This window comes from Zea mays, chromosome 3, assembly GCF_902167145.1.
Source record: "Zea mays cultivar B73 chromosome 3, Zm-B73-REFERENCE-NAM-5.0, whole genome shotgun sequence".
Taxonomy (NCBI): Eukaryota; Viridiplantae; Streptophyta; class Magnoliopsida; order Poales; family Poaceae; genus Zea; species Zea mays.
The window spans coordinates 129,500,186-129,513,863 of record NC_050098.1 but is presented as its reverse complement, the minus strand read 5'-3'; the positions used below and the strand labels follow the sequence as shown (position 1 = coordinate 129,513,863).

Genomic DNA, 13,678 nt, shown 5'->3' with positions numbered 1-13,678 from the left:
CGCTCGTCTTTAGGATTCCGTTATCGACGTAGTCGAAAGGCACGAAAGTTGTTTCGGTAGAAAACTTTTCCGAGGAAAATTTTGACGCAGAGGGGGTTCCCCCCTTTCTAGACCTGAGGCGACCGCTCGGGCCGGGACCCTTGCGGAGGGCCTGTCCGTGGCCGTCGGGTCTGGCCGGTCCGCCCAAGCCATGGCCCCACAGTAGCGTGCCTAGGCCGAAGGTATGTTTTGCCCGCTTTGTGACTTTGTTTTAGCTTCATTCTTCTCCTCGTGTCTGAAGAATATCGTCTGACTGTCTTCAGGGTTCGAGACGGCTCTTAACGAGTCCGTCAAGAACTGCAAGGCGCTTGCCCAGGCGGCTGAGCAGAAGGAGGCCGACTGCCTGGCCATGTCCGAGGCCATCTCGGCCTTCTGCCGGACCTTTGGTCTCGACGACGTCCCCTCGGGCAGCTCCACCCAGAGTCGCCTGCGGGCCTTGGGCGGCCACGTGCGCAACAGACTCCGCGGGGCGCTGCACAACGGCATTAGGCGGGCCTTCGCTGTCCTCGCCTCCCACTACGACATGGATTTGGAGCGGGTCAGCGAGGGCTACTGCTTACCTGACGAAGAGGAGGCCTCCCTAGCCGAGGTCCAAAGGCTTGATGCGGCTGCTGAGGGCCCAGGCGCGGCGTTGGCTTCCTTTTTTGAGGTGGAGATCCTTCCACATGTGTCACCGTCCGAGGCCGGGCCAGATTCCGCCGCGGTTAGGAACGATGCCGAGGGTGCTGCTCCTCCCCCTGCCAACACCTGAGCCTGTTGGGAACAGTTTATTCTAAGTATGTGTATGTTTCTTGCAGTCGATGAGGCCAAAACATTTTTAGTGTCAGAGTATAAAGCTGCGTTTTCTTTCCTCTTGTTTCGAGTGTTAGTACTTGTTCGGTAGCAGAATCACTTGTCCGAGCGTGAGCTACCTTTCGCGGAAGGTGATGAGTGAGGTATCTGTATCCCGGAGGTGTAGGAGTCCCTCGGCTCGGTCGGGCTTGCCGTTCAATGTCTCTCCCGCTCGTTTTTAGGATTCCGTTATCGACGTAGTCGAAAGGCACGAAAGTCGTTTCGGTAGAAAACTTTTCCGAGGAAAATTTTGACGCAGAGGGGGTTCCCCCTTTTCTAGACCTGAGGCGACCGCTCGGGCCGGGACCCTTGCGGAGGGCCTGTCCGTGGCCGTCAGGTCTGGCCGGTCCGCCCAAGCCATGGCCCCACAGCAGTGTGCCCGGGCTGAAGGTATGTTTTGCCCGCTTTGTGACTTTATTTTAGCTTCATTCTTCTCCTCGTGTCTGAAGAATATCGTCCGGCGGTCTTCGGGGTTCGAGACGGCTCTTAACGAGTCCGTCAAGAACTGCAAGGCGCTTGCCCAGGCGGCTGAGCAGAAGGAGGCCGACCGCCTGGCCATGTCCGAGGCCATCTCGGCCTTCTGCCGGACCTTTGGTCTCGACGACGTCCCCTCGGGCAGCTCCCCCTAGAGTCGCCTGCGGGACTTGGGCGGCCACGTGCGCAGCAGACTCCGCGGGGCGCTGCACCACGGCGTTAGGCGGGCCTTCGTTGTCCTCGCCTCCCACTACGACGTGGATTTGGAGCGGGTCAGCGAGGGCTACTGCTTACCCGACGAAGAGGAGGCCGCCCTAGCCGAGGTCCAAAGGCTTGATGCGGCTACCGAGGGCCCAGGCGCGGCGTTGGCTTCCTTTTTTGAGGTGGAGATCCTTCCGCCTGTGTCACCGTCCGTGGCCGGGCCAGATTCCGCCGTGGGTAGGAACGACGCCGAGGGTGCTGCTCCTCCCCCTACCGACACTTGACCCTGTGGGGAACAATTTATTCTAAGTATGTGCATGTTTCTTGTTGCCGCTGAGGCCAAAACATTTTTAGTGTCAGAGTATAAAGCTGTGTTTTCTTTCCTCTTGTTTCGAGCGCTAGGACTTGTTCGGTAGCAGAATCACTTGTCCGAGCGTGAGCTACCTTTCACGGAAGGTGATGAGTGAGGTATCTGTATCCCGGAGGCGTAGGAGTCCCTCAGCCCGGTTGGCCTTGCCGTTCAAGGTCTCTCCCGCTCGTTTTTAGGATTTCGTTATCGACGTAGTTGAAAGGCACGAAAGTCATTTCAGTAGAAAACATTTCCGAGGAAAATTTTGACGCAGAGGGGGTTCCCCCTTCTAGCCCCCGAGGGAGGGTCGGTTTTTGCTGAGGCAAGGCCGATCCTCCCTTGACAGTTAGACTTTTTATTTATACATGTAAAGGGACCGAGATACATGAACGACTTGAAACATTTTAGGGATAAAAGCGATGTAGCTGTTCGATGTTCCAAGCGTTGCTGTAGACCTCGCCTTGATCGTTGGCCAGCTTGTATGTCCCGGGCTTCAAAATTTTGGCGATGATGAACGGCCCTTCCCAGGGAGGAGTAAGCTTGTGGCGCCCTCGGGCGTCTTGTCGTAGCCGAAGCACCAAATCTCCCACTTGGAAGCCTCGGGGCCGAATCCTTCGGGCGTGGTAGCGTCGCAGAGACTGCTGATACCGTGCTGAGTGTAGTAAGGCTACGTCCCGAGCCTCTTCCAGCTGGTCCAATGAATCCTCTCGGCTGGTCTGGTTGTTTTGGTCGTCGTATGCCTTTGTCCTCGGGGAGCCGTATTTTAAGTCCGTGGGTAGGATGGCCTCGGCCCCATAGACTAGGAAAAATGGCGAGAAACCCGTGGCCCAGCTCAGCGTCTTCCTCAGACTCCAAACCACCGAGGGTAGCTCTTTTATCCATCGCCTGCCAAACTTGTTGAGGTCGTTGTAGATCCTTGGTTTTAGTCCCTGCAAAATCATGCCATTGGCGCGGTCCACCTGCCCATTTGTCATTGGGTGAGCTACGGTGGCCCAGTCCACACGGATGTGGTAGCCTTCGCAGAAGTCTAGGAACTTTTTCCCAGTGAATTGTGTGCCATTGTCGGTGATGATGGAGTTTGGGACCCCAAAGCGATGGATGATACTTGTAAAGAACGCCACCGCCTGCTCGGACCCGATGCTGGTTAAGGGTCGGACTTCGATCCACTTGGAGAATTTGTCGATGGCGACCAGCAGGTGCGTGAAGCCCCCGGGTGCCTTCTGCAAGGGACCGACGAGGTCCAGACCCCATACGGCAAACGACCAAGTGATAGGTATTGTCTGTAGGGCCTGAGCGGGCAGGTGCGTCCGTCTCGTGTAGAATTGACACCCTCGGCAGGAGCGTACAATCCTAGTGGCGTCGGTCACCGCGGTCGGCCAGTAGAAACCTTGTCGGAAAGCGTTTCCTACGAGGGCTCGAGGTGCTGCATGGTGACCGCAAGCTCCCGAGTGTATTTCCTATAACAGCTTTTGTCCTTGGGCGGCGGATATGCATCGTTGGAGAATGCCTGAGGGGCTGCGGTGGTACAACTCTTTTTCATCACCTAGTAAAACGAACGACTTGGCGCGCCGAGCCAGTCGCCGAGCTTCGACCTTGTCGAGGGGCAGCTCTCCTCGGAGGAGATATTCCAGGTACGGGGTCTGCCAGTTTAGGTTTGGCGTAACTCCATTCTGCCCTCTCTTGACGCGCAGGGCCTCACCCTCGGCGGCCGAGGGTACCTCGGGCTAGGCCGAGGTCTCCTCAGGTTCGGGTGCGTCGTTGAGTTTGACGGATGGTTGATATATGTCCCTGGAGAAGACGTTCAGGGGAACCGTCGTCCGTCCCGAGGCTATTTTAGCCAGCTCATCCGTAGTCTCGTTGTACCGTCGAGCAACATGGTTGAGTTCCAGCCCATAGAACTTATCTTCCAAGCACCGAACTTCGTCGCAGTAGACCTCCATTTTTCGATCGCGGCAGTGAGAGTTCTTCATGACTTGGTCAATAATGAGCTGCGAGTTGCCACGAGCGTCGAGGCACCGAACCCCTAGCTCGACGGCGATGCGCAACCCATTAACCAAGGCCTCGTATTCGGCCATGTTGTTTGATGCCGGAAAATGGAGGCGTATTACGTAGCGCACATGTTTCCCGAGGGGTGAGATGAAGAGCAAGCCAGCACCTGCTCCGGTTTTCATGAGCGACCCATCGAAGTACATGGTCCAAAGTTCGGCTTGGATTGGAGCTATCGGCAATTGGGTGTCGACCCATTCAGCCAGGAAGTCTACCAAGACTTGGGATTTTATGGCCTTCCGAGGAGCGAATGAAAGTGTTTCCCCCATGAGTTCCACCACCCATTTTGCCATCCTACCCGAGGCCTCTCGGCACTGGATGATCTCTCCCAGGGGGAGGATGACACCACAGTCACCGGATGAGACTCGAAGTAGTGTCGCAGCTTTCGCCGTGTTAGAATCACTGCGTACAGTAGCTTCTGGATTTACCGGTAGCAGATTTTGGTCTCGGATAGCACCTCCTGATGAAGTAGACTGGCCTCTGGATGAGCAGTGCATACCCCTCTTCTCGTCTCTCGACTACGACCGCGGCGCTGACCACCTGAGTGGTTGCGGCTACGTAAATCAAGAGTGCTTCTCCCGCAGCGGGGGGCACCAAGATGGGCGCATTAGTAAGGAGTGCTTTAAGGTTTCTGAGGGCTTCTTCGGCTTCGAGAGTCCAAGTGAAGCGCTCGGCCTTCCTTAAGAGGTGGTACAAGGGCAACCCTTTCTCGCCAAGGCGCGAGATGAAGCGGCTCAGAGCCGCAAGGCATCCCATCACCCTTTGTACTCCTTTTAAATCTTTGATGGGTCCCATGTTGGTGATGGCCGCGATTTTCTCCGGGTTGGCCTCGATGCCTCGTTCAGAGACGATGAACCCTAGGAGAATGCCTCGGGGGACTCCGAAGACACACTTATCGGGATTGAGTTTTACGCCCTTCGCCTTTAGGCACCTGAATGTTATCTCAAGTTCAGAGAGGAGGTCAGAGGCTTTCCTTGTTTTGACAATGATGTCATCGACATAAGCCTCGACTGTTCTGCCGATGTGCTCTCCAAACACATGGTTCATGCACCTTTGGTATGTTGCACCTGCATTCCTCAAGCCAAATGGCATAGTAGTATAACAATACATGCCAAAAGGTGTGATAAAAGAAGTCGCGAGCTGGTCGGATTCTTTCATCTTGATTTGGTGATAGCCTGAATAGGCATCGAGGAAAGACAGGGTTTCGCACCCAGCAGTGGAGTCCACAATTTGATCGATGCGAGGCAGAGGGTAGGGAACCTTTGGACATGCTTTATTTAACCCAGTGTAGTCTACACACATCCTCCATTTCCCACTTTTTTCTTTACAAGTACAGGGTTAGCTAACCATTCTGGATGGAATACGTCTTTGATGAACCCTGCAGCCATTAGCTTGAGGACCTCCTCGCCTATGGCTCTGTGCTTTTCCTCATCAAAACGGCGCAGGTGCTGTTTCACGGGTCGGGCACCGGCTCAGATGTCCAGTGAGTGCTCGGCGACATCCCTTGGTATGCCTGGCATGTCCGAGGGACTCCACGCAAAAATTTCGGCGTTTGCGCGGAGAAAGTCGACGAGCACTGCTTCCTATTTGGGGTCGAGCTCGGAGCCGATCCTGACTTTCTTGCCGATGTCGTTGCTAGGGTCGAGAGAGACGGACTTAACCGCCTCAGCTGGTTCGAAGTTGTCGGCGTGCCGCTTCGCGTCGAGCGCCTCTTTGGAGAGGCAATCCAGGTCGGCGATGAGGGCCTCAGACTCGGCGAGGGCTTCAGCGTACTCCACGCATTCCACGTCGCACTCGTAAGCGTGGCGGTATGTGGATCCAATGGTGATGGTTGCCTTGGGGCCTGGCATCTTGAGCTTGAGGTACGTGTAGTTGGGGACGACCATGAACTTGGCGTAGCACGGTCTTCCCAACACCGCGTGATAGGTCCCTCAGAACCCGACTACCTCGAAAGTGAGGGTTTCCTTTCGGAAGTTGGAGGGAGTTCTGAAGCAGACGGGCAAATCAAGTTGCCCAAGGGGCAGGACACGCTTGCCGGGGACAATCCCGTGAAAGGGTGCTGCACCGGCCCGGATCATGGACAGATCGACCCCCAAGAGCCCTAGGGTCTCGGCGTAGATGATGTTGAGGCTGCTGCCTCCGTCCATGAGGACCTTGGAGAGCCTAGCATTGCCGATGATAGGGTCGATGACAAGCGGGTACCTTCCTGGGCTCGGTACGCAGTCGGGGTGGTCACCTTAGTCAAAGGTAATGGGTTTGTCGGACCAGTCTAGGTAGACTGGCGTTGCTATCTTCATCGAGCAGACCTCCCGACGTTCTTGCTTGGGGTGTCGAGCCGAGGCATTCACCACTTGCCCACCATAGTTCATGAAGTAGTTGTGGACTTCCGGGAACTCCTCGTCCTTGTCGCCCCCTTCTTGTTGTTGCCTTGGTCCTTGCCACCTTCTGCCGAGGGTCCTGCCTTATTGAAGTAACGCCGGAGCATGTCGCACTCTTCAAGGGTGTGCTTGACGGGACCCCTGTGATAGGGGCACGACTCCTTGAGCATCTTGTCGAACATGTTGGCCCCTCTGGGAGGTTTCCGAGGATTCCTGTGCTCGGCAGCAGCGACAAGATCCGCGTCAATGGCGTTGTGTTTTGCTTGCGCTTTCTTCCTGGTCTTCTTCTTCGTGCCACGCTGGACGGACATCTCGGGGGCGTCTTCCTTCTGCCTTCCCTGAGGCTGCTTGTCCTTCCGGAAGATGGCTTCGACCGCCTCCTGACCAGAGGCAAACTTGGTGGCTATGTCCATCAATTCGCTCGCCTTGGTGGGTGTCTTACGCCCTAGTTTGCTCACCTGGTCTCGGCACGTGGTACCGGCGAGGAAGGCTCCGATGACGTCCGAGTCGGTGATGTTGGGCAACTCGATGCACTGCTTTGAAAACCACCGGATGTACTCTCGCAGGGATTCCCCTGGCTGCTGGCGGCAGCTCCGAAGATCCCATGAGTTCCCAGGGCGCACATACGTACCTTGGAAATTTCCAGCGAAGGCCTTGACCAGGTCGTCCCAGTCGAAGATCTGCGCAGGAGGCAGATGCTCCAGCCAGGCCCTGGCAGCGTCGGAGAGGAAAAGGGGGAGGTTGCGGATGATGAGGTTGTCGTCGTCCGTCCCTCCCAACTGGCATGGCAGTCGGTAATCCGCGAGCCACAACTCCGGCCTGGTCTCCCTCGAGTACTTGGAAATGGTAGTCGGGGCTCGAAACCGGGCCGGGAACGGTGCCCGTCGTATGGCCCGGCTGAAGACCCGCAGACCTGGTGGTCCAGGCGAGGGGCTCCGATCCTCCTCACTATCGTAGCGTCCTCCGCGTCTGGGGTGGTAGCCTCGGCGCACCATTTCCTCGAGGCGAGCTCGACGGTCATGGCGGTGCTGCTCGTCGCCGAGGCGACCCCGGGCTGCAGGTGTCCCGTCTCCCGTGTGCTCGGTGTGGATCGAGGCCTCGCACATGTGTCGGGAGGACGCTGCGTGATGCTCCGAGGGGCATCCTCGCCTTCGGGAGGCAGAGCTCTCGGCTCGTCGGGCCGCGACATCTTCCAAGAGGTCCTTGAGTTCGCCCTGGATACGTCACCCTTCGGTGGTGGATGGCTCCGGCATTGTTCGAAGTAACATCGCTGCTGCAGCTAGGCCCTGGTCGGCCCCGTTGAAGGCCAGGGGCAGCCCTGCCCTGGCATCGTCAATTATACGTCGCTGGACGTCCTGGGCCCGATGTCGCGCTCCTCCAGCGAGTGCTCGACCTGCCCACTATTGCTCGATGTTTTGTCGGAGCTGCACAAGTCGCCCTGTTTCTTCGTCAAGCTTGGCCTACATCTCGCGGAGTTGCTCGAGCTGTGTGCCCTGACCCCCCGCAGGGACCCGAGCCACATCTAGCTCCGCGGGATCTCAACGCGAGACGCAGGCACAGGGGCGTCGTCGTTTCCTGGCATGCCAAGGTGGTTGTCTTCGTCGTGATCCCCCTGATCGATGTGGAAACACTCGCCAGTTGGGTCGTAACCCTCGTCGTCAAGGTTGTGGCCATCGTCAGAGTAGCAGGAGAGGCAGTGATCACATGCGGACATGAAGTCTCGCATGGCACTAGGGTCACAGAGTCCGGAGAAATCCCAACTGAAGTCGGGGTCGTCCTCTTCCTCGAAACCCGCGGGTCCGGAGGTTAAGACGGCCGTCAGTCGGTCCCAAGTTGACCACATATGGTACCCCGGAAGGTCAGGATATGCCCTTGCGAAAGTGCTCACTGAAGTGGGGTCGCTCAGTGGAGGAGGACTCAGTGTGACAAGGTCTGGCACTCGCCATACCTTGATTTCGACGTGTGTTATATCATGTAGTCGCTGATCCAAACGAAGCTGTCATATTTTTTTGACAAGCTGTGTGTGTGCATGTGTCATTTTCTATTCAACAAGCTATGTGCGCCTAAAGAAAGAAAATAAGAAAGCTTCTGCTTGGGCCATGCAATGTGCACGGTACTATATCTCTACTGCCCATGTGTTTTTTTATAACACAACCTATCTGCTTTACGTTGATCTATAATTTACTAGGTGAGCGCCCGTGCGTTGCAATGGGACCATATAATATCATAATAACTTATTCAAGACAACTTATTAGTTTAATTTGTGGAAATTTCTAATATTGACATCTTATGTGGCTCCTGGTATAACAAATTATAAACAATAAAGAACATGGGGAGAAGTACTTAAACATAGTTGGTTAGCTCAAAGCACAAGAACACACACATATACACATATATCCTGATTTACATATGTATTCTGAAACTCAAAATTTTCTTAGAACAAACATTAAATTAGGTACCCTGGGCTCCTCAATTTCACTCGTCATTTGTTCTACTTGACTTGTAACGCTGAGAGCTTGCCTTTGAGTTTGTATGCATCTGCGGCGTTGAGGATGATTTACTGTCAGCTTCATACATGTCACATTGATCAGGTTCATCTGATGCTTCCAAATGCAGATGAGTTGGAATCAATAGCTCTGTCACCCTCATCCACTGCCATGGCATCCACTGACAGCTAAGGTGCTTATACCTTGTAGTGGTCATGTTTCTTAAAGAACATGTTCCACAGGAACAAGCAGAACGGAGCAATACCTGTACCGGTGGCAAGCTGAAAGAAAATTGACAATCATGACTATAAGTAAAATTTGACTGCCGTTAGTGTAAGGGTAAGGAACAAGCAGAACAGAGTCGGCTCTGAATCTTACCATTACAATGGTGGAGCCCGCACGAGATCGGAACAGACAGGAGGATGATCGTCGGAGGAGGTTGGACAGAAAGAGTTTTTTCTTCGATGCCTATATACAAACTAATCAGCGCCTTATATCTACAGTGCCCATAACTGATTCCCTAACAAATTAACAACTTATCCTAAGATCCCCTAGCTCTAATCAGTCGACTATTTGCTATCCTTGTGCCACACCCTAGTTAGTGTCAGGATCGTACAGTTCGTCCTGGCCTTGCTGCTCCTAGCCTTGCTGTTGTGGCTATAGGTGTGGCCCACGAAGGCATCGACAACAGGCTCGTGCAGCGGTACTTTAGAGGAAAAGAAACAATAGGAATAAGAACATCTACATACTGGAACTTCTCGAACGCCTTCATGATGCAAATTGTTTCAATGCCTCCTCAAAATTTAAAACATGTCCATCTATTAGACTAAAATAATGGCATGATTGATCACACAAACAAGAGAAATATTACTGCCAAGCATCTCATGAAGTGTCTGGCTCTCAATTGTAATTCGAACAAGAACAACAGACTTACGCTTGATAATAAGATAAATCAAGCAGCCTTAAAAGAAAATCTGATCTGATCTGCTGTGCTTAGTTCTGATCCACTGTGTTAGTACTGTGACATACACATAACCTTCCCCAGATACTACTGTTTCGCAGCACAGGAAGCTTTATGGTTTGGTAAATAAACGTGTACTACTTGCTGTAGTATTTTTTTAAAAAAATGGACAATTATGCAAAGGCACGTAGAAGTGAAAGGGAGAAAGTCAAAAGGCTTTGCTGGATCGGATCTTGCTTTCAGCCTTTCAGAAAGCTAAAAACTAACCAACTGACGAATTTCAGAAAACAAACAGGGTAAGAGAGAAAAAAGGTAGAATAGCAAAAAAAAGCTTATACCCTGGTGATGTGCCCATGCGTTGCTTAGTGATGGTGATGAAATGCGTCCTTGGGAGAGACAACTCTTGGTTTCAACTGCCTCATTCAAACCCAACAGTTGTTGTCAATGAAACCTTGTTAGCAATGGAGTTTTGAAAGTAATATAATGAAAGAACGAAATTGATTCTTTGCACAAAAAATGCAATAGAAGAACAGCTAGCAGAAATATAGCATGTTTTCACGACAAATACACCCTTTTCGCTTTTATTATAGGAAAAAAACCCTCGCACCTAAAAAGACCGATGAAATTCCAAGCAGCGGCTCAATGCAGGATCTAACATTTGTTTCCCGACAATGAACTAACCAATTTTGATGTGCAATTTATACCAGCACATGTAAAATCAAGATGAAATTGTTAATGAGAGGCACTAAGTTATCAAGATGAACTGGACCGATCGACTAATCCCACCGCTCAGATCCCTCGACACGCCCAGATCAATGAAACCAGATCAATGAAACCAAGCAGCGGCTCAGGAACCGGAGCACTCGAAAAACAAAAGCGCGGGGTGAATGGAGATGGAGGCATGGAGCAGACAGACGTACCAGTGGATACGCCGCTGGGTACGGCCCCCCTCGCGTAGCTGCCATCCCTGAGGCCCACGTCCACCTGCGCGCAGCCGCACAACACAGTCAGTCCAGATCCAACGTAAAATACAAAACCTGAGGTGAGGAGGTCTTGAGCACATCGACGCGCTGAACTGGGACACAGGCAAACGCTAGAACTTCCGATTTCTAATAAAGTTGGGCTGAGCCTTTGATCTAAACAGAAAGAAAAAAGAGGCAAAACCAAATTTACGGCCCCTGGAAGACTCGGCAAAGCAAAATGTCGAACCTCGACGGTGGGGTTGCCGCGGCTGATGAAGATCTGTCTCGTCTTCACCCACGTGATCGTGACCGCCATCTCCTCTCAAATGTTAAGCCAAAAGCTAGATAGTAACATTTAGTCAACTCAAATTTAGAGCATATCCTTCAAATAAGTTACCAAATCAATTATCACAAATAAAAGGGAGGAGGATACATGTTAATTTCTATTATATGAGTTAACCTTGACCACTGGATGCATGAATGACTATGGTGCATGCAATTGCATGGCAAATACATCTAGTATTATACCCTTAGACTGAAATGGAAAAATTGGCTGGTTAACTAACCTTAAGAACACCCTTGCCAAGATAATCAGATCCTCCATCCCTCAACTCCAAGGCCTCATATATTCCTGAGAGATCAATTGTTCAAAGATATAGTTATCTCAAATGTTAAGAGCTCATAGCATGTTTTTGTAAGAGCTATTATTATTGCATGGAAATAATAGTTGTTTCTTCCCCTGAGGGTGGTCAAATAGGGCAGCATCAAATTGGCCATTAAACAATCCTTCCTTAGAACTCCCAACTTGACATATGAACTGTCCTTCCAAGTTGGTCACCACTTTAATTACAGAAGAGAGAAGTAAGGCTTTAGTAGTAAAAAGAACAAAAATCAATTTTCTAAGATAAGCAAACAGTCTAACTGATGTGCCATATTGATTCGATTGAACTTGAGGTCACCAGTGTACTTTGCTTTCCCCCAATTTTTCAGCGCTAATCCCTACTATGAACAGCTAGCTACACGCAATCCGGCATCAAACACATGAATTTTGGAACAGCGATGTACATACCTGCATCACATGGCGCTCGCTCTAACCTTTAGATCGGTTGCAGGCAAACTCTGGTCATCCTATCCTCCAAACATACAACAACACAGGAAAAAGAAGGGGACAAAAACAAGAATCAATTTGTTACCATGCGTTATCCCTAGGTATGGTGTCTTGGACGTAATCATCTACTTCCATGTTAATTAACCTCTTCTCTAGCCCTCCTCTTCTTTTAGCTTCTTTAGAGGCATCTTTTTAGCCTGCAACATAGTTCCAGATCTCACGTGCCCAACCCAACTTGCAAATTGAGTCACCAAAATCGAGATGGGCACAAGATCTGAGGAACATAAGAAGCAGCACGAAGGGAGAGAAGAAATGAACCAAGAGCAAAAAGGCACACCTCCTTCCTAACAAGGTTCCAGATCCTTCAGATCATGCTCTCCACCTACGTGTTCTTCTCCTGCGAGCTTCGCATCGCGTTGACCTGCGCGCACCACACACAGGTCGATCAGCACATACCGCGGTTCACCAACGAGGAAAGACGTAAGTGAGAAGCAGCACCAGGGCTCTTGTCCATGGCCGCCGCCGCCACCGCTATGGATCCCTGAAACTCGTCGAGAGCCGAGATCCACACCAGGAGAAGCAGGTAAGGAGAAGAATCAGTCAGATTTACCTGGCTGCCGACGACGCGTGATGATCGACCAGCTCCAGATCCGCGACGCGCCGCCACCCTGCGTGCCCGGAGATGGAGCTGTGCCAGCGCGATGCCCACCCATTTCACGTAGGGAGGAGGCGGAGCTAGAGGTGGGCAGCGGTTGTAGAGAAGATGGAGGAGAGCGATAGTGTGGGGCTTGAGGTGGTCGAGCACGTCGGTAGGGTTTCGTCGGAGGCCGCCGACACCTCCATCTCTGCGTCTAAATCAGTTGCGACCTGGGGACTGCATCGTAGCCATACCTCGAGGGGCGCGTGGGCTTGAAGCTTCGTCGCCGCCTCAAGATCTACACTGGGGGCGGCGCTGCGCTCACCGCCACGGCCGAGGAAGAGGTGGAGGCGGTGGCAGATCCCCCGGGGCGGCGCGTGCTCGAGCGTGTGGGGCAGGGGGCGTGCTCGAGCGTGTGGGCCGGGGAATTGCGCTGGATTGCGTGATGCGGGGCAGGGTGCAGCCGCGGGCGGCAGAACACCGCGGGGTGTGGACGCCTACATTAGGTTTATAATTAGTAGTAGAGATTAATGCTCCATGGCCCCTTTTATAAGGCTTCCGCATTAAGTAAAATGGCACAGTATTTTACTTCTCTAAGCGTTTGTTTATTATATAGAGCAATGAGTGTATTTACTTTAATTAAACCTCATTTTGTTTCACTAGTTTAGTCTATTTAATCAGTTAGCGAATTGATATATTGGTTAATTAATTTAAGAACCACGGTGAAATAGGTGTTGTATAAAATCTGTTTCGAAACACGGATTTATATAAATTAGCCATACCTTACATTTTGTGCGCCCTCCGCCACTGGGGTCGCTTGGTGGATCGAAGCTGAATCTAAAGGGAACATGATGGAAAACTGATGGTACCTCTTGGTTGACGGACAGTGGTGTAGTCGCATCGGGGATAGAATGTGTCGTTATCTCGGGTGCGAGACTGTTGGGCACCAATTTGAGCCGACGGACGGTCCGGCCCTGAGGCCGGACGGTCCGCGCACGCGCAGAACAGATTAGGGTTCCGAGTTTTTCGCTGCGTTTGTTGGCGAAAATCGCGGGATTTGCTCGGAGTTTTGTTGGTAACGGGTCCAGCCTCCCTCCTCTATAAAAGCAGAGGATTACGGCCGATTAGAGGCAATCAATCGAATCAATACAACTTCTATTTCACATTTATTTCCAGTACAATTAGGGTAGTTCTAGTCTAGTTCTA

General features: G+C 52.2%; 1 protein-coding gene across 2 annotated transcripts; it reads right to left on the bottom strand.

Annotated features, from left to right (window-relative positions):
- Positions 1-8,622: 8,622 nt before the first annotated feature.
- On the bottom strand, positions 8,623-13,678 carry LOC103650544 (enolase 1). Of its 2 annotated transcripts, none has more exons than XM_008676123.2 (7): positions 12,173-13,678; positions 11,294-12,109; positions 10,975-11,068; positions 10,686-10,749; positions 10,104-10,178; positions 9,183-9,272; positions 8,623-9,085 (listed from the first exon to the last, which is right to left on the bottom strand). In XM_008676123.2, exons 3-7 carry the CDS (start codon positions 11,041-11,043, stop codon positions 9,027-9,029), a joined length of 357 nt encoding a protein of 118 aa, XP_008674345.1. In that variant the 5' UTR covers positions 11,044-11,068; positions 11,294-12,109; positions 12,173-13,678; the 3' UTR covers positions 8,623-9,026. The 2 variants fall into 2 exon arrangements, with proteins under 2 accessions (XP_008674345.1, XP_020405895.1); XM_020550306.2 differs by lacking the exon at positions 12,173-13,678 and having other exon boundaries at positions 11,294-11,358; positions 11,650-11,845.